Below are 25162 nucleotides of genomic sequence, written 5' to 3' on the forward strand. Positions count from 1 at the left end.
TATATATATGTGCGTGGAACTGGAAAAAAAATACAATAATAGCATTTAATACTGCAACAAAAATAGAACTGTCAGTTATCAACATCCCATTTTGAAAGTCGTGTTAATTTATTTTAACATGTCAGTATTAACTTATGCTCGACCGTAAACTTTTAAAGTACAGAATTTCATGAAAACAATGTTTATTATATTACAAATTAACTCTGTAAACTGTTAAAAAAAAGTGCAGATTATCGCTAGTCTTTTTGAAGTGTCTTACTGGCGTCTTTCGGGTTGTATTTCAACTTTAATGCGCCTTTTCAATAGAAAAATAAAAACAAAGCAGCTGCTAAGAGCCAATGGATCCAAAATGGCGGAATCGCTGAGCGCTGCTCAAACACGCGTTCGATTGCTATGGCAACTGTGGAACGTTAGAATGATGCTCGGGCAAAAAGAATTTCTTCAGTTCATTTCGAGATAAGTTAGCCGTTCAGTACAGTCAGTTATCGATATTAGTGCTAGACGGTAGACGCTATGGCGAGCAAACAGAGAAATATGGCTTTCGTCGACGACGAATTACACTCTTCAGAAACTCCATTCACAGTTCATGTTGAATCGCTAATTATAGATATGAACATGGATGTTGAAGTTTCCAACTACACTTGTGAGGATCAGGGTGGCATGAATGCCTCTCCTGAACCCACAGAAGACAACAACTCAACAGGTAACTAACTTTCTTTCAAGTGACAAAAGATATCTCAAGTTTTCACTGAAATGATCTGTTTTCTGAAAATATGAAACTTTTATTATGATTGACCAACACACTGCAGAAATGTAGGACAACAGAGACATGTTTAACAGTGCTTTCACAACAACTTTCTTTGTAATTACAATGCTGATTGCTTTGGCTTTGTGGATACTATTACTAACTGGTTAAGTTTTAAACATTTACCCTCTCTGACAATCCAATACTTGGGGATAGTTTACCTAAAAGTTTAAATGTACTTTCTATTTACTCACCGTCAAAGGTGTAAGTTTGTTTCATTTGAACACAAAAGAAGATAAATTGAAGAAAGGTGAAAACTTGTAATCATAGTATTTGTTTTTCCAACTGTGGAGGTCAGTGATTACAGCTTTCTTCAACGTATTTTCTTTTGTGTTGAGCAGATAAATGGTATTTAATTTGTAATTCTCTCTTGACTTGGCACAAAATGTCAAGCTATAATCCAGCTTTAATGGCAACGACTGAGATGCTCATTTTATACCAATCATGATATAAACAGTTCACCTACTTATTGTGATACTGTTTCAAGACTGTTTAATTTGCCGTTTCTATTACATTTTCTTGTTTATTTAGCTTTTGTTATAGTTTGTGGAGTGTGTTGCAACATTAGAATGTATTTATCATTGAAAACAGTGGAAATATTTTCAAAATAACTAAAAGGTTCTCTTTAATTTCAGGTACATACAACTAATGTAGAATTTACAGTGAACTGACTCCAATATTGTAGAATAATGTAAATGCTGAATGTGATTGGAAACATTTGATTCTGTTTCTAAATGCTGTTTAAACTTCTTAAAGCACTTTCAGAGTTATAACCAATGTAATATAGAGTTGACTGAATTACAAATAATATTCATGCAACAGTTTATATAACTCAGTAAACACACAAACAGATGATTTATTCATTTATATCTATCTATCTATCTATCTATCTATCTATCTATCTATCTATCTATCTATCTATCTATCTATCTATCTATCTATCTATCTATCTATCTATCTATATATAAGATTATATATTATTCTAATTATTTCATGACATTCAAATCTTAATGTATGTTTGAGGAGGTGGAAACAGTCAAAAATAGTTATAATGGGAGTCTTTAAGCTACAAACATACAGACTGTTATTAGGGCTGGGCGATTAATCTAAAAGTAATCGAAATCGACATTCAGATGCTATAATCGATCCAATTTTTCCAGGTCAATTTTTTCTATTACTTTCCCTTCCGAGTGTGGAGTCATGTGACCTCACTTTGTTAAAGCTGAATAATGCTTATTATATTATTCTGATATTATACTTCTGCCAAGGGCACGTGTACAGTTAGGCTTACCTTTCAAAAAAATTTACTTAGACGCCACAACAACTTTAGGCGCAAGCTTTGTGATTAGTCGGCTTGGTAGCAGTGAAGACAGTGGCTGGCGCAGAGACAAATTTTAAGCAATGTGTGTTTTAATTTCAGTTGTTCAGCGTTGTTGTTCAATAAATAATCATAGATAGTAGATAGTGTGTGTTTACTTCAATTTTTTTAAAATCAAGTAATGCACCCTTTATTCAGAAATCTCTCTAACATGAGCATATTTACTGTCCAAAACCTGTCAGTGAACTGTGAGGGCAAAGCATGAAATAAATAAATAAAATAATCGTTTGTTAATCGTAATCGAGTTAAAATGTTCACTTAATCAAGATTTAGATTTTAGGGCAAATTGCCCAGCTCTAACTGTTATACATACATACATGTACTTGACATAAGTTGTGTTCAATTGTGCACTAAATGCACCCGCAAATCTATATATATTGATTATCCATGTCTAAACAGTGTTTGAAGATGTCAATGATTGTTTTTTTTTTCCAGAGGTTGGATATAATCCAACTGATTCGGAGGAATTGTGTGACACGATTCCAAGTGTTCCTTCATCAGAAACTGAATTGGATATGGTTGATCCGGAAGGCGTCCCAGGTCCAAGCAGTTCTGAACAGGAGCCTGTGTGTACAGCAAGTCTGGAGGTCGACATCAGTGATGCCAGGAACCCAACAGGTAAATGTCAACATTTGAGCATTTAAGACGCAATATTGCAATATGGTAGAAATAGAAATTGCTTACAATCAAGTCTAATTATGCAGTATGTGGTTGGAGATAACATATCATACTTATAATTTTTTTCAGAAGTTCCAGAAGTGACGAAAATTGGCAAATTCTTCTCCTTCTTTGGAAAGCTTTTTGGGTTCACGGCACAGCCTGAGACAGATCCTGAATTGCTGAGTGTTTCAGTGGAAAGTGATTATGAATCAGCTTCTGAAATGGATGAGGTTGACATGGAGCAGTCATGTGTTCCCGAGCCAGAAACTAAATTGGATCTGGTTGATCCTGAAGGTGTCCCAGTTCCAAGGAGTTCTGAACAGGAACCAGTGTTTAGAGAAACTCTATATGTCGACCTCATCAAACCTCACACTTCCATCAACTTGAAGAGGTCTGTGTTGGTTTCTACACTTCTGAAGGAACCAGCAGAGCCTTCAGCAGAAGAAGTGGAGAGCAGCAGTGGGATTGACCAGGATGGCATCAATGCTTCTCCTGAAATCCCCCAGATGGACAGACCAACAGGTAAATATATCAACAGTCTTTGAGATTCAATATTGCAATGGCATACAAGTCATTCTAATTAAGCTAATATGCAATTTGTGGTTGAAGATAACACATAACCTCTAATATTTTTACAGAAGTACCTGAAATGTGGAAGGCAACAGCAGACCTCCCAATGATTTATGGGTTCTTAGCACAGCATCAGACAGATCCAGATGTTGCTGAGATGAGTGTTTCAGAGGAAAGTGATTATGAATCAGCTTCTGAAACGGATGAGGTCGACATGGAGCAATCAAGTGTTCCTGAGCCAGAAACTGAATTGGATCTGGTTGATCCGGAAGGTGTCCCAGTTCCAAGGGGTTCTGAACAGGAACCTGTGTTCAGAGAAACTCTATATGTCGACCTCATCAAACCTCACACTTCCTTCAACTTGAAGAGGTCTGTGTTGGTTTCTACACTTCTGAAGGAACCAGCAGAGCCTTCAGCAGAAGAAGTGGAGAGCAGCAGTGGGATTGACCAGGATGGCATCAGTGCTTCTCCTGAAATCCCACAGGTGGACAGACCAACAGGTAAGTATATCAACGGTCTTTATGAGAAACAATATTGCAATGGCATACAAGTCATTCTAATTAAGCTAATATGCAATCTGTGGTTGAAGATAACACATAACCTCTAATATTTTTACAGAAGTACCTGAAATGTGGAAGGCAACAGCAGACCTCCTAATGATTTATGGGTTCTCAGCACAGCATCAGACAGATCCAGATGTTGCTGAGATGATAAGTGTTTCAGAAGCAAACGATTATGAATCAGCTTCTGAAATGGATGAGGTCGACATGGAGCAGTCATGTGTTCCTGAGCCAGAGGCTGAATTGGATCTGGTTGATCCAGAAGGTGTCCCAGGTCCAAGCAGCTCTGAACAGGAACCAGTGTTTAGAGAAACTCTATATGTCCACCTCATCAAACCTCACACTTCCATCAACTTGAAGAGGTCTGTGTTGGTTTCTACACTTATAAAAGAACCAGCAGAGCCTTCAACAGAAAAAGTGGAGAGCAGCAGTGGGATTGACCAGGGTGGCATCAATGCTTCTCCTGAAATCCCACAGGTGGACAGACCAACAGGTAAATATATCAACAGTCTTTGAGATTCAATATTGCAATGGCATACAAGTCATTCTAATTAAGCTAATATGCAAACTTGGGTTAAAGATAACACATAACCTCTAATATTTTCACAGAAGAACCTGAAATGTGGAAGACATCTGCAGACTTCCCAGTGATGTATGGGTTCTCAGCACAGCATCAGACAGATCCAGAAGTTGCTGAGATGATAAGTGTTTCAGAAGCAAACAATTATGAATCAGCTTCTGTAATGGATGAGGTGGACGTGGAGCAAACAAGTGTTTCTGACGCAGAGGCTGAATTGGATCTGGTTGATCCAGAAGGTGTCCCAGGTCCAAGCAGCTCTAAACAGGAACCTGTATTTAGAGAAGCTTTATATGTCGACCTCATCAAACCTCAAACTTCCTTCAACGTAAAGAGGTCTGTGTTGGTTTCTAAACTTATAAAAGAACCAGCAGAGCCTTCAACAGAGGACGTGAAGAACAGCAGAGGGATTGACCAGGATGGCATGAATGGTTCTCCTGAAATCCCACAGGTGGACAGACCATCAGGTAAGTATATCAATAATCCTCATAAGATGCTATATTGCTATGAGGTGCGAATAAAATAGAATAGAATGGCATACTAGTCAGTTTTAATTAGCTATTTATGCAATTTGTTATTAAAGATAACATAATATTTTTCCCCAGGCTTTCCCAAAGTGAAGCTCATCAGGAAAATCAGTCAGACCCCGCTGTCAGACCCCACTGTTGAAACGGATGAGGTCGACACAGAGCAAACAAGTGTTTCTGACCCAGAAGTTAAATTGGAATTGGTTGATCCAGAAGGTGTCCCCGGTCCAAGCAGCTCTGAAAAGGAACCTGTGTATAGAGAAACTCTACATGTCATCGACCTCATCAAACCTCACACTTCCTTCAACTTGAAGAGGTCTGTGTTGGTTTCTACACCTCTGAAGGAACCAGCAGAGCCTTCAACAGAGGAAGTGGAGAGCAGCAGTGGGATTGACCAGGATGGCATCAGTGCTTCTCCTGAAATCCCCCAGGTGGACAGACCAACAGGTAAATATATCAAATGTGTATATGCAATATTGCAATGGCATACAAGTCATTATAATAAAGCAATTATGCGGTTTGTCATTGAAGATAACATAATATTTTTTCCCCAGGCTTTCCAAAAGTAAAAATCATCAAGAAAGTTGGTGCATTCATCCGAAAGCGTTTTGGGTTCTCAGTACATCCTAAGGCAGAGCCTGCTGTTGCAATGGATGAAGTCGACACAGAGCAAACAAGTGTTTCTGACCCAGAGGCTGAATTGGATCTGGTTGATCCAGAAGGTGTCCCAGGTCCAAGCAGTTCTGAACAGGAACCTGTGCCAAGAGAAAGAATGGATGTCAACATCACTGATGCCATGAACCCAACAGGTAAATGTCAACAGAGCATTTGATATTCAATATTACAGTAAGATGCAATTATGGCTATGAATTCAGACTAATTGAGTAGAGTAAGTAAGTAGAGATGTTTCTAATAACATTATTTATCTTCTTTTTTTCCCCAGAAAGTACCAAAGTGAGGATGATTAGCAAAATCCGTGCATTCTTCAGAAAGCTTCATGACATCTCAGCAAAGCTGAAGACCGAATCTAATTCACCACAGCCGCTGAGTGTCCCAGATGCAAAAGGGTCTTTGAACACCAGTGTGATCGATGAGGAGGCTGTGGATCATTCTCCTGAAACCCCTGAAGATCACAGCCCAACAGGTAAAGCATTGATATGCAGCATTACACGGAAAAGTCTTTTAAATCATTCACATAATTGTAAAGATAACGATAAAGATGTAGTTTTTAAAGTCATTCAACAGTTGATTTTTATATTCTAGGAAAAATCTAAGTCTGTTTTCTTTGTTTTCTCTTTAAGGACTCACCAAAGAGTGGATGATGAATCAACTTTCTGAATTCTACTACAAGCTTACAAGTCCTAGAAATGATCTTGGACAGCCGGGTCCAAGCAGTTTGCCTCCTCAAAGTCTGCTGAATGAAGTTTTCGACTTTCAAAAGCTTGCAGAGTTATTGAAAATAGAAGCCACTGTGAACAAATGTAAACTGCCCCTGTCACCATTTACGGAGGTCTGGCGCAACGTCTACATTGGAGATGAGTAAGTCTACAGCACAAAAAAAACCAGCACAGACCATGTCATAAAAGAAAATGTAGGAGTATTAATAGGAATCTAGTAAGAATAGCTGACTGTTATTAGAAAAGTACTCTCCACCTCAGGAGTGCATTTATCTTCTAATAATTAATTAGTTTATACACACTTAAAGGGACTGCTCACCCAAACATGAAAATTCTGTCATCATTTACTCACCCTTGACTTATTTCAAAGATTTTTGTCTTTAAAAATACAACAAAAGGAGATATTTTGAAAAATATTGGAAACTCCATAGTATGTTTTTCCTACTATGGAAGTCAGTGGTTACAAGTTTTCAGTTCATTAAGGTTTGAAACCACTTGAGGGTGGGTAAAAAGTGAGTAAATCTTCACTTTTGGATGCACTATCCCTTTAAAGACATTGTTTAGATGTTGTTTTGACCTATTTTTAGTCTATTGTTGGTTGTGCAGTTTTAATATCTATATAGTGATAATAGTGATTTGGAAGTGTAATTCAGTCCAAACCTGCCTGGAACTATTTCAGCTTTGTGTTTTCTGACCATAGAATATTAACTAGCCAATCAGAAACAAGCATTCCTGTTGTATATATGTAATTCTAGATTTTGCAATACAACCTTTTTAGTAAAAGACTAACCAAAATTGCGTTCTTGTGCAGAGAGACAGCAAGAAATCGACGCAAACTGATGGAATTGGGAGTCACCCATATCCTAAATGCAGCAGCGCCGAAGATGACCTGGGAGGGAAAACCAAAGAAGAAAGGACTAAAAGGAAAGATCCTTACAGGACCGGAATATTATGAAGGCATGGACATCAAATATTGTGGCTTGCCTACAACATACGACCAAATGCGAATCGTCAAATACTTCTGGCCTGCTGGAAAGTTCATCGCAAAGGCCCTGAGAAAGCCAGACAGTAAGATCTTTTTTATCAAACATTTAACACTTACTGTTTGTTTGACCTTTGTGTTGACTTACTTTCTGATTTTATTTCCACAGATGTCCTGTTTATTCATTGCAAGCATGGTGTCAGTCACGCGCCAACACTGTTTGTAGCATATCTGATGATGTACTACAAACTACCTCTGGAGGAAGCCATTGGTTATGTGACCAGGGCGAGGCGCATCAGGCCCTTCTCATCCTTTCTGCTCCAGTTGTTGTTACTCGAACCTACGAAAAAGACAAGGAAAAGCAGAGTAATCAGAAAGCAAAAAGGCATTGTAATATACAACTAAGAAAATAAAAATAAACTGAACTACAAGATGGCTGCCGCACACTGAAAGAATGTTGCTGGTTTGAGTCCCACACAGAAAGGCCTCCTGGAAACCTGGGACTCAAATCACATACCTTAGCCCTAACCTACTTTTATTATTCAGTTTTATTATTGTTTGTTTTTTATCTCTGGATGTCTGTGCACTTTAAAAAAATGCTTTTCAGATTGAGCTAGAAAAACAGCATAGAGCACAGGGTTGCAAGACGGCTAAATGTTAGCTTCACAGATAGAAGGGCGCTGGATCGAGTCCCACACAGAAAGACCTCCTGGTCTAGTCAGGACTCAAACTAGTGACCCTAGCCCTCACCTATTTTTTATTTTCAGCTTTCTGTTTTATCTCTGGATATATGTGCACTTTAAAAAATGCTTTTCAGATTAAGTAAGAAATACAATACATTTCTTGCTTAAAGCCCCAGTGGCGGACGAGTCTCTGCGAGTCTCTGTAGGTCAGGGGTGCTCAAACTCGGTCCTGGAAAGCTGGTGTCCTGCATATTTTACTTCCAACCCCAATTAAGCACACCTGAACCAGCTAATCAAGCTCTTTCTAGGTGCTCTAGAAACTTCCAGGCAAGTATTTTGAATTAAGTTAGAGCTAATCTATGCAGGAGACCAGCCCTCCAGGACTGAGTTTGAACACCCCTGCTGTAGATGATCTACTCACGCCTGCAACTTCTCTAAGATGGACGTCCAGCCACCGGTGCCTAGACTGCAGCTCTGCACAAGATGTTTGGCCATAGGAGAAATGGTCGTGCCCAACTGAGCCTGGTTTCTCTCGAGGTTTTTTTCCTTCACTTTTGTCATTCAGTGAAGTTTTTTTCCTCGCCACTGTCGCCACTGGCTTGCTTGGTTTGGGACTTGTGGAGCTGTGTGTCGTTAGATTAACTCTTCAGTGTTCGGCCTTTTAAACCACACTGAAATGAACTAAACTGAAATTCAACTTCAAAAACTGGACTGACACAGTTTCAATTTACGAGAACTTCTATGTTAATTGTGTTTATCTGTGCACTTAAAAAGTACTTATTGTGCAAAAAATGTGATTAATCAGAGCATAGGTTCAACTTTGCACATAAAATGTGAATTTTTTATACATTTTTAAATTTTATTTTAGAATTTAGATGGTGCACTTTCCAAAAAAAAAAAGTCACTGCTTAGATTGAGTTAAAACCAAGTGTCAGTATCCATAAGCGTAAGAGAAAAGAATAAGCCCCACTTGGCTCCCTTTTCTCTATGGATACCACTCTTCTGGCTACGCCTTGTAGCTCCATCCTGCTGGCTTTGGTTTGGAGATCGGAGGTGATGACTCCCAACCGACTAAGTAGTGTAACTCCCAAAATGGGACCAGCTGCAGGCATGAGACCAATCAAGTGTTCCAGCTCAAGTAATGAACTGACACATGCGTAGCAGAAGAGGGAGGGCTGGGTGGGCCAACTAACTCAATATATTTTGTTCAAATTTTATTTTTCTGTAGAAAATTTATATTTTATTATATATTTTTTAAATTGAGTTAGCTAAATTGTCTGTAGTGTATGAGTGTGTATGGGTGTTTCCCAGAGATGGGTTGCTGCTGGAAGGGCAACTGCTGTTTAAAACATATGCTGGATAAGTTGGCGGTTCATTCTGCTGTGGCGACCCCAGATTAACAAGGGCACTAAGCCAAAAAGAAAGTGAATGAACGAATGGTTTATTTTTCTGTTAAAGCTATGCTCTGATTGAGTGCACATAAAATCAGATACTCATTGTTTTCTCTGCTCTGTGCTGTGATTTATTTTCACTCTGTTTATTCCATTTATTGTAACTGTGCCGACTGTAAAAAGTGTTCTTTCATTGTTTTTGTATTGTACAAATCTTTAAATAAAGAAAAGTGTTAAAATCTTGTTGTAGGTGTTTGATTTGATAATTGTCTTCACGCTGTACACCACTGTTTCCTTTAAGAACAAATCAAAAGAACTAAACTTATTTTGGAGAAAAACAAACACAACAAAAACAAGGGCTTTGAGTTTCATAAGAAATGTTTTGGTAATGTTCTACCACCTGCAGCTTCTCCACGATGGACGTCCAGCGTTCTCCAGCCTCCGGAACCTAGACTGCAGCTCTGCACAAGACGTTTGGCCAGAGGAGAAATGGTCGTGCCCAACTGAGCCTGTTTCTCTCGAGGTTTTTTAATTCTTAACGTTCGACAATTGGTGATTTTTTTCTCTCGTCGCTGTCACCACTGGCTTAGAGCAGGTAGTTTGACCGTTTTCTGCCGTTTAGAATTTCGAGTCATTTCTCCCATACCGTCAGAATCTTATACTGACCCATGCCTACTAGCTGTAAGCAAAGCCTTAAACCATATTTTAAAATTTATATGCAGTTACATGAATTTTAATTTTGAAGATGTGGGACTTCACTGCACTCAAATGTGAATGCAGATAAAAACATGTTCGATATGAAGTGCCACTGCAAACACCAATAACACATCACATCTAAATACTATACAAGTTATTTGAGAGTTTGCACTTAAATTCAAAATTTGAAAAAGAGAAAATATCCAGTGAGCGGCAGTTCTGTGGACGCAAATGCCTTGTTGATGCCAGAGGTCAGAGGAGAATGGCCAGACTGGTTCCAGCTGATAAAAGGGCAACAGTAACTGAAAAAACCACTCGCCTCAACCGAGGTCTACAGAAGAGCATCTCTGAACACGTCCAACCTTAAGGCGGATGGGCTACAGTAACAGAAGACCACACCGAGTGCCACTCCTGTCAGCTAAGAACAGGAAACTGAGGCTACAATTCACACAGGCTCACCAAAATTGGCCAATAGAAGACTGGAAAAATGTTGCCTGATCTGATGAGTCTCAATTTCTGCTGCGACATTCAGATGATAGGGTCAGAATTTGGCATCTACAACATGAAAGCATAAATCCATCCTGCCTTGTATCCTCAGTTCAGGCTGGAGGTAAATTGGTGTGGGGGATATTTTCTGGGCACACTTTGTGCCTATTGAGTACATTGTTGAATCTATACCACAAAGAATTAAGACAGTTTCTAAGGGAAAAAGAGGACCAACCCAGTGCTAGTAAGATGTACCTAATAAAGTGGTCGGTGAGTGTAAATTAAATGCTTGTCAGTCAGCCAGGTAATGATGACACTTTTCAACAATAAATAGTATTATTATGATATGGAATAGTAAGTAAGTACTTGATTGCAATGATGAACCACTAATAATAGCATCACAATGCAAAACAGAGAAGTCAATCAGTCACAGGGGTAAAGTTGATATTCACATATTCTGACTTTCTCCTTAATCAAGCATTTTTATTTTTATTTGTATTTTTTTTTTTTTTGCAAATTCCTAATAGTGAAATCATTTTTATCAGCCAATGACTATCAAAGTACAACACGTGTGTGTGTGTGTGTGTGTGTGTATGTGTGCATGGAACTGGTAAAAATACTATAATAACATTTAATACTGCAACAAAAAGTGTACTGTCAGTTATCAACATCCCATTTTGAAAGTCGTGTTAATATAATTTAACATGTCAGTATTAACTTGTATGCTCGACCGTAAACTTTTAAAGTTCAGAATTTCATGAAAACAATGTTTATTATATTGCACATTAACTCTGTAAACTGTTAAAAAAAAGTGCAGATTATCGCTAGTCTTTTGATAGTAAGTGTCTTACTGGCGTCTTTCTGGTTGTATTTCAACTTTAATGCACCTTTTCAATAGAAAAATAAAAACAAAGCAGCTGCTAAGAGCCAATGGATCCAAAATGGCGGAATCGCTGAGCGCTGCTCAAACACGCGTTCGATTGCTATGGCAACTGTGGAACGTTAGAATGATGCTCGGGCAAAAAGAATTTCTTCAGTTCATTTCGAGATAGCCGTTCAGTACAGTCAGTAATCGATATTAGTGCTAGACGGTAGACGCTATATGGCGAGCAAACAGAGAAATATGGCTTTCGTCGACGACGAATTACATTCAGAAACTCCATTCACAGTTCATGTTGAATCGCAAATTATAGATATGAACATGGATGTTGAAGTTTCCAACTACACTTGTGGGGATCAGGGTGGCATGAATGCCTCTCCTGAACCCACAGAAGACAACAACTCAACAGGTAACTAACTTTCTTTCAAGTGACAAAAGATATCTCAAATGTTTTCACTGAAATGATCTGTTTTCTGAAAATATGAAACTTTTATTATGATTGACCAACACACTGCAGAAATGTAGGACAACAGAGACATGTTTAACAGTGCTTTCACAACAACTTTCTTTGTAATTACAATGCTGATTGCTTTGGCTTTGGGGATACTATTACTAACTGGTTAAGTTTTAAACATTTACCCTCTCTGACAATCCAATACTTGGGGATAGTTTACCTAAAAGTTTAAATGTACTTTCTATTTACTCACCGTCAAAGGTGTGAGTTTGTTTCATTTGAACACAAAAGAAGATAAATTGAAGAAAGGTGAAAACTTGTAATCATAGTATTTGTTTTTCCAACTGTGGAGGTCAGTGATTACAGCTTTCTTCAACATATTTTCTTTTGTGTTCAGCAGATAAATGGTATTTAATTTGTAATTCTCTCTTGACTTGGCACAAAATGTCAAGCTATAATCCAGCTTTAATGGCAACGACTGAGATGCTCATTTTATACCAATCATGATATAAACAGTTCACCTACTTATTGTTATACTGTTTCAAGACTGTTTAATTTGCCGTTTCTATTACATTTTCTTGTTTATTTAGCTTTTGTTATAGTTTGTGGAGTGTGTTGCAGCTGTAGAATGAATGTATTTATCATTGAAAACAGTGGAAATATTCTCAAAATAACTAAAAGGTTCTCTTTAATTTCGGGTACATACAACTAATTTAGAATTTACAGTGAACTGACTCCAATATTGTAGAATAATGTAAATGCTGAATGTGATTGGAAACATTTGATTCTGTTTCTAAATGCTGTTTAAACTTCTTAAAGCACTTTCAGAGTTATAACCAATGTAATATAGAGTTGACTGAAATTACAAATAATATTTATGCAGCAGTTTATATAACTCAGTAAACACACAAACAGATGATTTATTCATTTATATCTATCTATCTATCTATCTATCTATCTATCTATCTATCTATCTATCTATCTATCTATCTATCTATCTATCTATCTATCTATCTATCTATCTATCTATCTATCTATATAAGATTATATATTATTCTAATTATTTCATGACATTCAAATCTTAATGTATGTTTGAGGAGGTGGAAACAGTCAAAAATAGTTATAATGGGAGTCTTTAAGCTACAAACATACAGACTGTTATTAGGGCTGGGCGATTAATCTAAAAGTAATCGAAATCGACATTCAGATGCTATAATCGATCCAACTTTTCCAGGTCAATTTTTTCTATTACTTTCACTTCCGAGTGTGGAGTCATGTGACCTCACTTTGTTAAAGCTGAATTATGCTTATTATCTTATTCTGATATTATACTTCTGCCAAGGGCACGTGTACAGTTCGGCTTACCTTTCAAAAAAATTTACTTAGACGTCACAACATCTTGTGGCGCAAGCTTTGTGATTAGTCGGCTTGGTAGCAGTGAAGACAGTGGCTGGCGCAGAGACACGTTTTAAGCAATGTGTGTTTTAATTTCAGTTATTCAGCGTTGTTGTTCAATAAATAATCATAGATAGTAGATAGTGTGTGTTTACTTCAATTACTTTAAAATCAAGTAATGCACCCTTTATTCAGAAATCTCTCTAACATGAGCATATTTACTGTCCAAAACCTGTCAGTGAACTGTGAGGGCAAAGCATGAAATAAATAAATAAAATAATCATTCGTTAATCGTAATCGAGTTAAAATGTTCACTTAATCAAGATTTAGATTTTAGGGCAAATCGCCCAGCTCTAACTGTTATACATACATACATGTACTTGACATAAGTTGTGTTCAATTGTGCACTAAATGAACCCGCAAATCTATATATATTGATTATCCATGTCTAAACAGTGTTTGAAGATGTCAATGTTTGTTTTTGTTTTCCAGAGGTTGGATATAATCCAACTGATTCGGAGGAATTGTGTAACACGATTCCAAGTGTTCCTGCATCAGAAACTGAATTGGATATGGTTGATCCAGAAGGTGTCCCAGGTCCAAGCAGTTCTGAACAGGAGACTGTGTGTACAGCAAGTCTGGAGGTCGACATCAGTGATGCCAGGAACCCAACAGGTAAATGTCAACATTTGAGCATTTAAGATGCAATATTGCAATATGGTAGAAATAGAAATTGCTTACAATCAAGTCTAATTATGCAGTATGTGGTTGGAGATAACATATCATACTTATAATTTTTTTCAGAAATTCCAGAAGTGACGAAAATTGGCAAATTCTTCTCCTTCTTTGGAAAGCTTTTTGGGTTCACGGCACAGCCTGAGACAGATCCTGAATTGCTGAGTGTTTCAGAGGAAAGTGATTATGAATCAGCTTCTGAAATGGATGAGGTTGACATGGAGCAGTCATGTGTTCCCGAGCCAGAAACTGAATTGGATCTGGTTGATCCTGAAGGTGTCCCAGTTCCAAGGAGTTCTGAACAGGAACCTGTGTTTAGAGAAACTCTATATGTCGACCTCATCAAACCTCACACTTCCATCAACTTGAAGAGGTCTGTGTCGGTTTCTACACTTCTGAAGGAACCAGCAGAGCCTTCAACAGAAGAAGTGGAGAGCAGCAGTGGGATTGACCAGGATGGCATCAGTGCTTCTCCTGAAATCCCCCAGATGGACAGACCAACAGGTAAATATATCAACAGTCTTTGAGATTTAATATTGCAATGGCATACAAGTCATTCTAATTAAGCTAATATGCAAACTGTGATTAAAAATAACACATAACTTCTAATATTTTTACAGAAGAACCTGAAATGTGGAAGACATCTGCAGACTTCCCAATGATTTATATGTTCTCAGCACAGCATCAGACAGATCCAGATGTTGCTGAGATGATAAGTGTTTCAGAGGAAAGTGATTATGAATCAGCTTCTGAAACGGATGAGGTCGACATGGAGCAATCATGTGTTCCTGAGCCAGAAACTGAATTGGATCTGGTTGATCCTGAAGGTGTCCCAGTTCCAAGGAGTTCTGAACAGGAACCTGTGTTTAGAGAAACTCTATATGTCGACCTCATCAAACCTCACACTTCCATCAACTTGAAGAGGTCTGTGTCGGTTTCTACACTTCTGAAGGAACCAGCAGAGCCTTCAACAGAAGAAGTGGAGAGCAGCAGTGGGATTGACCAGGATGGCATCAGTGCTTCTCCTGAAATCCCACAGGTGGACAGACCAACAGGTAAATATATCAACAGTCTTTGAGATTCAATATTGCAAAGGCATACAAGTCATTCTAATTAAGCTAATATGCAAACTATGGTTAAAAATAACACATAACTTCTAATATTTTTACAGAAGTACCCGAAATGTGGAAGACATCTGCAGACTTCCCAATGATTTATATGTTCTCAGCACAGCATCAGACAGATCCAGATGTTGCTGAGATGATAAGTGTTTCAGAGGAAAGTGATTATGAATCAGCTTCTGAAACGGATGAGGTCAACATGGAGCAATCAAGTGTTCCTGAGCCAGAGGCTGAATTGGATCTGGTTGATCCTGAAGGTGTCCCAGTTCCAAGGAGTTCTGAACAGGAACCTGTGTTCAGAGAAACTCTATATGTCGACCTCATCAAACCTCACACTTCCTTCAACTTAAAGAGGTCTGTGTTGGTTTCTACACTTCTGAAGGAACCAGCAGAGCCTTCAACAGAAGAAGTGGAGAGCAGCAGTGGGATTGACCAGGATGGCATCAGTGCTTCTCCTGAAATCCCCCAGGTGGACAGACCAACAGGTAAATATATCAACAGTCTTTATGAGAAACAATATTGCAATGGCAGACAAGTCATTTTAATTAAGCTAAAATGCAAACTGTGGTTGAAGATAACACATAACTTCTAATATTTTTACAGAAGTACCTGAAATGTGGAAGGCAACAGCAGACCTCCCAATGATTTATGGGTTCTCAGCACAGCATCAGACAGATCCAGATGTTGCTGAGATGATAAGTGTTTCAGAAGCAAACGATTATGAATCAGCTTCTGAAATGGATGAGGTCGACATGGAGCAATCATGTGTTCCTGAGCCAGAGGCTGAATTGGATCTGGTTGATCCTGAAGGTGTCCCAGGTCCAAGCAGCTCTGAACAGGAACCAGTGTTTAGAGAAACTCTATATGTCGACCTCATCAAACCTCACACTTCCATCAACTTGAAGAGGTCTGTGTTGGTTTCTAAACTTATAAAAGAACCAGCAGAGCCTTCAACAGAAGAAGTGGAGAGCAGCAGTGGGATTGACCAGGGTGGCATCAGTGCTTCTCCTGAAATCCCACAGGTGGACAGACCAACAGGTAAATATATCAACGGTCTTTATGAGAAACAATATTGCAATGGCATACAAGTCATTCTAATTAAGCTAATATGCAAACTGTGGTTGAAGATAACACATAACCTCTATTATTTTTACAGAAGAACCGGAAATGTGGAAGGCATCTGCAGACTTCCCAGTGATGTATGGGTTCTTAGCACAGCATCAGACAGATCCAGATGTTGTTGAGATGAGTGTTTCAGAAGCAAACGATTATGAATCAGCTTCTGTAATGGATGAGGTGGACGTGGAGCAAACAAGTGTTTCTGACGCAGAGGCTGAATTGGATCTGGTTGATCCAGAAGGTGTCCCAGTTCCTAGCAGCTCTGAACAGGAACCTGTATTTAGAGAAGCTTTATATGTCGACCTCATCAAACCTCAAACTTCCTTCAACGTAAAGAGGTCTGTGTTGGTTTCTAAACTTATAAAAGAACCAGCAGAGCCTTCAACAGAGGACGTGAAGAGCAGCAGAGGGATTGACCAGGATGGCATCAATGGTTCTCCTGAAATCCCCCAGGTGGACAGACCAACAGGTAAATATATCAAATGTGTATATGCAATATTGCAATGGCATACAAGTCATTATAATAAAGCAATTATGCGGTTTGTCATTGAAGATAACATAATATTTTTTCCCCAGGCTTTCCAAAAGTAAAAATCATCAAGAAAGTTGGTGCATTCATCCGAAAGCGTTTTGGGTTCTCAGTACATCCTAAGGCAGAGCCTGCTGTTGCAATGGATGAAGTCGACACAGAGCAAACAAGTGTTTCTGACCAAGAGGCTGAATTGGATCTGGTTGATCCAGAAGGTGTCCCCGGTCCAAGCAGCTCTGAAAAGGAACCTGTGTATAGAGAAACTCTACATGTCATCGACCTCATCAAACCTCACCCTTCCTTCAACTTGAAGAGGTCTGTGTTGGTTTCTAAACCTCTGAAAGAACCAGCAGAGCCTTCAACAGAGGACGTGAAGAACAGCAGAGGGATTGACCAGGATGGCTTGAATGGTTCTTCTGAAACCACTCAGGTGGACCGACCATCAGGTAAATGTATCAGTAACCTTTATGAGATGCAATATTGCAATGGCATACAAGTCATTTTTAAATAGCTCTTTGTACAATTTGTAATTGAAAATAACATCATATTTTTTCCCCAGGCTTTCCCAAAGCGAAGCTCTTCAGGAAAATTAATGCATTCATCCGAAAGCGTTTTAGGTTCTCAATACAGCCTAAGTCAGACCCCGCTATTGCAATGGATGAGATCAACACAGAGCAAACAAGTGTTTCTGACCCAGAAATGGAATTGGATCTGGTTGATCCAGAAGGTGTCCCAGGTCCAAGCAGTTCTGAACAGGAACCTGTGCCAAGAGAAAGAATGGATGTCAACATCACTGATGCCATGAACCCAACAGGTAAATGTCAACAGAGCATTTGATATTCAATATTACAGTAAGATGCAATTATGGCTATGAATTCAGACTAATTGATTAGAGTAAGTAAGTAGAGATGTTTCTAATAACATTATTCATCTTCTTTTTTTTCCCAGAAAGTACCAAAGTGAGGATGATTAGCAAAGTCCGTACATTCTTCAGAAAGCTTCATGACATCTCAGCAAAGCTAAAGACCGAACCTAATTCACCACAGCCGCTGAGTGTCCCAGATGCAACAGGGTCTTTGAACACCAGTGTGATCGATGAGGAGGCTGTGGATCATTCTCCTGAAACCCCTGAAGATCACAGCCCAACAGGTAAAGCATTGAGATGCAGCATTACACTGAAAAGTCTTTTAAATCATTCACATAATTGTAAAGATAACGATAAAGATGTAGTTTTTAAAGTCATTCAACAGTTGATTTTTATATTTTAGGAAAAATCTAAGTCTGTTTTCTTTGTTTTCTCTTTAAGGACTCACCAAAGAGTGGATGATGAATCAACTTTCTGAATTCTACTACAAGCTTACAAGTCCTAGAAATGATCTTGGACAGCCGGGTCCAAGCAGTTTGCCTCCTCAAAATCTGCTGAATGAAGTTTTCGACTTTCAAAAGCTTGCAGAGTTATTGAAAATAGAAGCCACCGTGAACAAATGTAAACTGCCCCTGTCACCATTTACGGAGGTCTGGCGCAACGTCTACATTGGAGATGAGTAAGTCTACAGCACAAAAAAACAGCACAGACCATGTCATAAAAGAAAATGTAGGAGTATTAATAGGAATCTAGTAAGAATAGCTGACTGTTATTAGAAAAGTACTCTCCACCTCAGGACTGTATTTATTTTCTAATAATTAATTAGTTTATACACACTTAAAGGGACAGCTCACCCAAACATGAAAATTCTGTCATCATTTACTCACCCTTGACTTATTTCAAAGATTTTTGTCTTTAAAAATACACAAAAGGAGATATTTTGAAAAATATTGGAAACTCCATAGTATGATTTTCCTACTATTGAAGTCAGTGGTTACAAGTGTTCAGTTCATTAAGGTTTGAAACCACTTGAGGGTGGGTAAAAAGTGAGTGAATCTTCACTTTTGGATGCACTATCCCTTTAAAGACATTGTTTAGATGTTGTTTTGACCTATTTTTTGTCTATTGTTGGTTGTGCAATTTTAATATCTATATAGTGATAATAGTGATTTGGAAGTGTAATTCAGTCCAAACCTGCCTGGAACTATTTCAGCTTTGTGTTTTCTGACCACAGAATGTTAACCAGCCAATCAGAAACAAGCATTCCTCTTGTATATATGTAATTCTAGATTTTGCAATACAACCTTTTTAGTAAAAGACTAACCAAAATTGTGTTCTTGTGCAGAGAGACAGCAAGAAATCGACGCAAACTGATGGAATTGGGAGTCACCCATATCCTAAATGCAGCAGCGCCGAAGATGACCTGGGAGGGAAAACCAAAGAAGAAAGGACTAAAAGGAAAGATCCTTACAGGACCGGAATATTATGAAGGCATGGACATCAAATATTGTGGCTTGCCTACAACATACGACCAAATGCGAATCGTCAAATACTTCTGGCCTGCTGGAAAGTTCATCGCAAAGGCCCTGAGAAAGCCAGACAGTAAGATCTTTTTCATCAAACATTTAACACTTACTGTTTGTTTGACCTTTGTGTTGACTTACTTTCTGATTTTATTTCCACAGATGTCCTGTTTATTCATTGCAAGCATGGTGTCAGTCACGCGCCAACACTGTTTGTAGCATATCTGATGATGTACTACAAACTACCTCTGGAGGAAGCCATGGGTTATGTGACCAGGGCGAGGCGCATCAGGCCCTTCTCATCCTTTCTGCTCCAGTTGTTGTTACTCGAACCTACGAAAAAGACAAGGAAAAGCAGAGTAATCAGAAAGCAAAAAGGCATTGTAATATACAACTAAGAAAATAAAAATAAACTGAACTACAAGATGGCTGCCGCACACTGAAAGAATGTTGCTGGTTTGAGTCCCACACAGAAAGGCCTCCTGGAAACCTGGGACTCAAATCACATACCTTAGCCCTTACCTACTTTTATTATTCAGTTTTATTATTGTTTGTTTTTTTATCTCTGGATGTCTGTGCACTTTAAAAAAATGCTTTTCAGATTGAGCTAGAAAAACAGCATAGAGCACAGGGCTGCAAGATGGCTAAATGTTAGCCGCACAGATAGAAGGGCGCTGGATCGAGTCCCACACAGAAAGACCTCCTGGTCTAGTCAGGACTCAAACTAGTGACCCTAGCCCTCACCTATTTTTTATTTTTAGCTTTCTGTTTTATCTCTGGATATATGTGCACTTTAAAAAATGCTTTTCAGATTAAGTAAGAAATACAATACATTTCTTGCTTAAAGCCCCAGTGGCGGACGAGTCTCTGCGAGTCTCTGTAGGTCAGGGGTGCTCAAACTCGGTCCTGGAAAGCTGGTGTCCTGCATATTTTACTTCCAACCCCAATTAAGCACACCTGAACCAGCTAATTAAGCTCTTTCTAGGTGTTCTAGAAACTTCCAGGCAAGTGTTTTGAAGGAAGTTAGAGCTAATCTATGCAGGAGACCAGCCCTCCAGGACCGAGTTTGAACACCCCTGCTGTAGATGATCTACTCACACCTGCAGCTTCTCTAAGATGGACGTCCAGCCACCGGTGCCTAGACTGCAGCTCTGCACAAGATGTTTGGCCATAGGAGAAATGGTCGTGCCCAACTGAGCCTGGTTTCTCTCGAGGTTTTTTTCCTTCACTTTTGTCATTCAGTGAAGTTTTGTTCCTCGCCACTGTCGCCACTGGCTTGCTTGGTTTGGGACTTGTGGAGCTGTGTGTCGTTAGATTAACTCTTCAGTGTTCTGCCTTTTAAACCACACTGAAATGAACTAAACTGAAATTCAACTTCAAAAACTGGACTGACACAGTTTCAATTTACGAGAACTTCTATGTTAACTGTGTTTATCTGTGCACTAAAAAAGTACTTATTGTGCAAAAAATGCGATTAATCAGAGCATAGATTCAACTTTGCACTTAAAAAAGTAAATTTTTTATACATTTTTTAATTTTATTTTAGAATTTAGAGGATGCACTTTCCAAAAAAAAAAGTCACTGCTTAGATTGAGTTAAAACCAAGTGTCAGTATCCATAAGCGTTAGAGAAAAGAATAAGCCCCACTTGGCTCCCTTTTCTCTATGGATACCACTCTTCTGGCTACGCCTTGTTGCTCCATCTTCTGGCTTTGGTTTGGAGATCGGAGGTGATGACTCCCAACCGACTAAGTAGTGTAACTCCCAAAATGGGACCAGCTGCAGGCATGGGACCAATCAAGTATTCCAGCTCAAGTAATAAACTGACACATGCGTAGCAGAAGAGGGAGGGCTGGGTGGGCCAACTAACTCAAAGTTATATATTTTGTTCAAATTTTATTTTTCTGTAGAAAATTTCTATTTTATTATACATTTTTTTTAAATTGAGTTAGCTAAATTGTCCGTAGTGTATGAGTGTGAATGGGTGTTTCTCAGAGATGGGTTGCTGCTGGAAGGGCATCTGCAGTTTAAAACATAGGCTGGATAAGTTGGCGGTTCATTCTGCTGTGGCGACCCCAGATTAACAAGGGCACTACGCCAACAAGAAAATGAATGAACGAATGGTTTATTTTTCTGTTAAAGCTATGCTCTGATTGAGTGCACATAAAATCAGATACTCATTGTTTTCTCTGCTCTGTGCTGTGATTTATTTTCACTCTGTTTATTCCATTTATTGTAACTGTGCCGACTGTAAAAAGTGTTCTTTCATTGTTTTTGTATTGTACAAATCTTTAAATAAAGAAAAGTGTTAAAATCTTGTTGTAGGTGTTTGATTTGATAATTGTCTTCACGCTGTACACCAGTGTTTCCTTTAAGAACAAATCAAAAGAACTAAACTTATTTTGGAGAAAAACAAACACAACAAAAACAAGGGCTTTGAGTTTCATAAGAAATGTTTTGGTAATGTTTTACCACCTGCAGCTTCTCCACGATGGACGTCCAGCGTTCTCCAGCCTCCGGCACCTAGACTGCAGCTCTGCACAAGACGTTTGGCCAGAGAAGAAATGGTCGTGCCCAACTGAGCCTGTTTCTCTCGAGGTTTTTTAATTCTTAACTTTCGACAATTGGTGAGTTTTTTTCTCTCGTCGCTGTCACCACTGGCTTAGAGCAGGTAGTTTGACCGTTTTCTGCCGTTTAGAATTTCGAGTCATTTCTCCCATACCGTCAGAATCTTATACTGACCCATGCCTACTAGCTGTAAGCAAAGCCTAAAACCATATTTTAAAATTTATATGCAGTGACATGAATTTTAATTTTGAAGATGTGGGACTCAAATGTGAATGCAGATAAAAACATGTTCGATATGAAGTGCCACTGCACACACCAATAACACATCACATCTAAATACTATACAAGTTATTTGAGAGTTTGCACTTAAATTCAAAATTTGAAAAAGAGAGAAAATATCCAGTGAGCGGCAGTTCTGTAGACGCAAATGCCTTGTTGATGCCAGAGGTCAGAGGAGAACGGCCAGACTGGTTCCAGCTGATAAAAAGGCAACAGTAACTGAAATAACCACTCGCCTCAACCGAGGTCTACAAAAGAGCATCTCTGAACACGTCCAACCTTAAGGCGGATGGGCTACAGTAACAGAAAACCACACCGGGTGTAACTCCTGTCAGCTAAGAACAGGAAACAGGCTACAATTCACACAGGCTCACCAAAATTGGCCAATAGAAGACTGGAAAAATGTTGCCTGATCTGATGAGTCTCAATTTCTGCTGCGACATTCAGATGATAGGGTCAGAATTTGGCATCTACAACATGAAAGCATAAATCCATCCTGCCTTGTATCAACAGTTCAGGCTGGTGGTAAATTGGTGTGGGGGATATTTTCTGGGCACACTTTGGGCCCATTGAGTACATTGTTGAATCTATACCACAAAGAATTAAGACAGTTTCTAAGGGAAAAAGAGGTCCAACCCAGTGCTAGTAAGATGTACCTAATAAAGTGGCCGGTGAGTGTAAATTAAATGTATGTCAGTCAGCCAGGTAATGATGACACTTTTCAACAATAAATAGTATTATTATGATATGGAATAGTAAGTAAGTACTTGATTGCAATGATGAACCACTAATAGCATCACAATGCAAAACAGAGAAGTCAATCAGTCACTGGGGTAAAGTTGATATTCACATATTCTGACTTTCTCCTTAATCAAGCATTTTTATTTGTATTTTTTTTTGCAAATTCCTAATAGTGAAATCATTTTTATCAGCCAATGACTATTAAATTACAACACTGCTCACCGTCAATTAAATGGTGGTAATGTGGTTTTATAAGTCACACTTGTGATGTGATTTCTGACTGAATATTCAAAGCACCATGGCAAACAATATAGGGAGTGTAGTGACACAAATGACCATTTTGTCACTTGAGGTGTTGTAGGGTTGTTTCTGACGCGTGAGAGCTCAACAAACGAATCATCCTCCAAATACTGCTTATCAGATTTATTTTTTGCACAGAGAGTTCTTATGGTTCAATTTCCACTCACAGTCTGATATATAAATGCTCATAAAATCACATTGAATGCCTCAATAAAGCTCTTTCAAACACGGTCAAAAAATGTTGTGCTTCCCTCTAATTACACACCTGTTGTTCTAAGTCTTTGTCTACCTATATACTCCTCCAAACCCCCACTCCACCCAGTGGTCAAAAACAGCATTACAAAAAACATAATGGCTCTTACACCCCGGCCCCTAATTGTACATGGCAGGTAGACATAACAATTCAACAATGTACATACAAAGAGCCATTAAAGCAACACTATAAACATTGCATTAATCAATTCTGTGTAGGTGTCAAATTTAACAGTCTTTACCATCAGTCCATTATATTTCCATGTTGTCATACAACAGACAAAGTTTTGTCACGGGTCTCTCAAGTACACTGGTTTTAGTTTGTACTCGCACAGAACGAACAAGTCCATTTTTATCTGGAAAAACCTCCAGAATTCGCCCCATTAACCAAGACCCTCGAGGGGCAGACGAGTCCACAATGACAACAATGTCACCAGGAACAAAGTTTCTCCTTTCCTTATTCCATTTCTGCCGATCTTGAAGCAAAGGCAAATATTCATTTGTCCATCTTTTCCAGAATAAGTCACACATATACTGGACCTGTTTCCATCTCCTCTTGCTGTATAATTCAGATTTTTCAAATAATCCAGGTGGTAATACTGGTTTACCTTTCATCTGAAGAAGATGGTTTGGAGTAAGTGGCTCCAAATCATTCGGGTCATCTGACAACTTAGTTATTGGGCGATCATTTAGAATGGCCTCAATTTCACATAGTACAGTATGGAATCCTTCATCATCCAAAATCTGCTGATGTAGGATGGAATTCAAAATTCTTTTGACCATTCTGATTACACGTTCCCAGATTCCACCATAATGCGAACCTCCTGGAGGATTGAAACTCCACTGGACACCTTTCTGGAGCATTGCCCTTTGAATCTTGTTTTGATTCCATGATCTCAGTGATTCCTTTAATTCCTTTTCTGCGGCAACAAAGTTGGTACCATTATCTGATCTTATTTGAGTTACTTGCCCTCGTCTGCAGATAAATCTTCGAAGAGTGTTAATACATGAATCAGTGTCCAATGAGTAGGCGACTTCCAGATGAACTGCTCGACTTGCCATGCAAGTAAAGATGACTCCGTAACGTTTTACAATGGAGCGTCCTCTTTTAACTTCCACAGGACCAAAATAATCCACCCCAACATTCGAAAATGGAGGCAAATCGGGAAGGAGTCGTTCCTTTGGCAAGTCTGCCATCTTCTGCTCACCCACCTTAACTCCAAAACGTCTACAATGGCCACAACTCGATATAATCCTTCTGGCAGCTGCATTACCCTTAATGATCCAATATCTTTTCCTCAGCTCTGAAAGCATATAATTTCTTCCACTGTGACCTAACTGTTGGTGTATATGATGCAAGATGAGCGTGGCAATATGCTGATCCTTAGCCAGAATGATCGGATGCTTTCTTTCTTCCGGCATAGCAGAATTTCTCAATCGTCCTCCTACTCTCAAAATACCGTCTTGATAGACGGGATCCAATTTATACAGCTTGCTGTCTCGGCTTATTTTTGAAACAGGTGAAACTGACAGAGCATCGATTTCCTTTTTAAACTGTTGCCTTTGACTGAATGCAATAATAGCTACTTCAGCTTCATTCACATCCTGCAAACTTAAATTTGGTGTAACCACAGAACCAGTTAGTTTTCGAAGTTCTTTCTCCGTCTTTTTAGAAGTTACTCCAGAAGAG

The 25162-nt window shown here is 38.8% G+C and overlaps 2 protein-coding genes across 23 annotated transcripts in view; one reads left to right on the top strand and one right to left on the bottom strand.

The window, feature by feature from the left end:
* Positions 1–25162, bottom strand: part of tdrd6b (tudor domain containing 6b) — a 46042-nt gene that overhangs the window by 15463 nt on the left and 5417 nt on the right. The gene's annotated exons all lie outside the window — the stretch shown is intronic.
* On the top strand, positions 338–19757 carry LOC137488157 (uncharacterized). 21 transcript variants are annotated; one of them, XM_087289706.1, is made up of 17 exons: positions 338–703; positions 2619–2801; positions 2931–3365; positions 3482–3913; positions 4032–4466; positions 4583–5017; positions 5156–5524; positions 14797–15231; positions 15348–15782; positions 15901–16335; positions 16454–16885; positions 16993–17391; positions 17505–17759; positions 17894–18094; positions 18252–18489; positions 19156–19412; positions 19496–19757. In XM_087289706.1, the coding sequence occupies exons 1-17, from the start codon at positions 514–516 to the stop codon at positions 19729–19731; spliced, it is 5802 nt and encodes a 1933-aa protein (XP_087145832.1). In that variant the 5' UTR covers positions 338–513; the 3' UTR covers positions 19732–19757. The 21 variants fall into 21 exon arrangements, with proteins under 21 accessions (XP_087145832.1, XP_087145835.1, XP_087145834.1 ...); XM_087289709.1 differs by having other exon boundaries at positions 16457–16885; XM_087289708.1 differs by having other exon boundaries at positions 15904–16335.

This window comes from Danio rerio, chromosome 17 (genome assembly GCF_052040795.2).
Source record: "Danio rerio strain M-AB ecotype USA chromosome 17, GRCz13ab, whole genome shotgun sequence".
In the NCBI taxonomy this organism is placed as follows: Eukaryota; Metazoa; Chordata; class Actinopteri; order Cypriniformes; family Danionidae; genus Danio; species Danio rerio.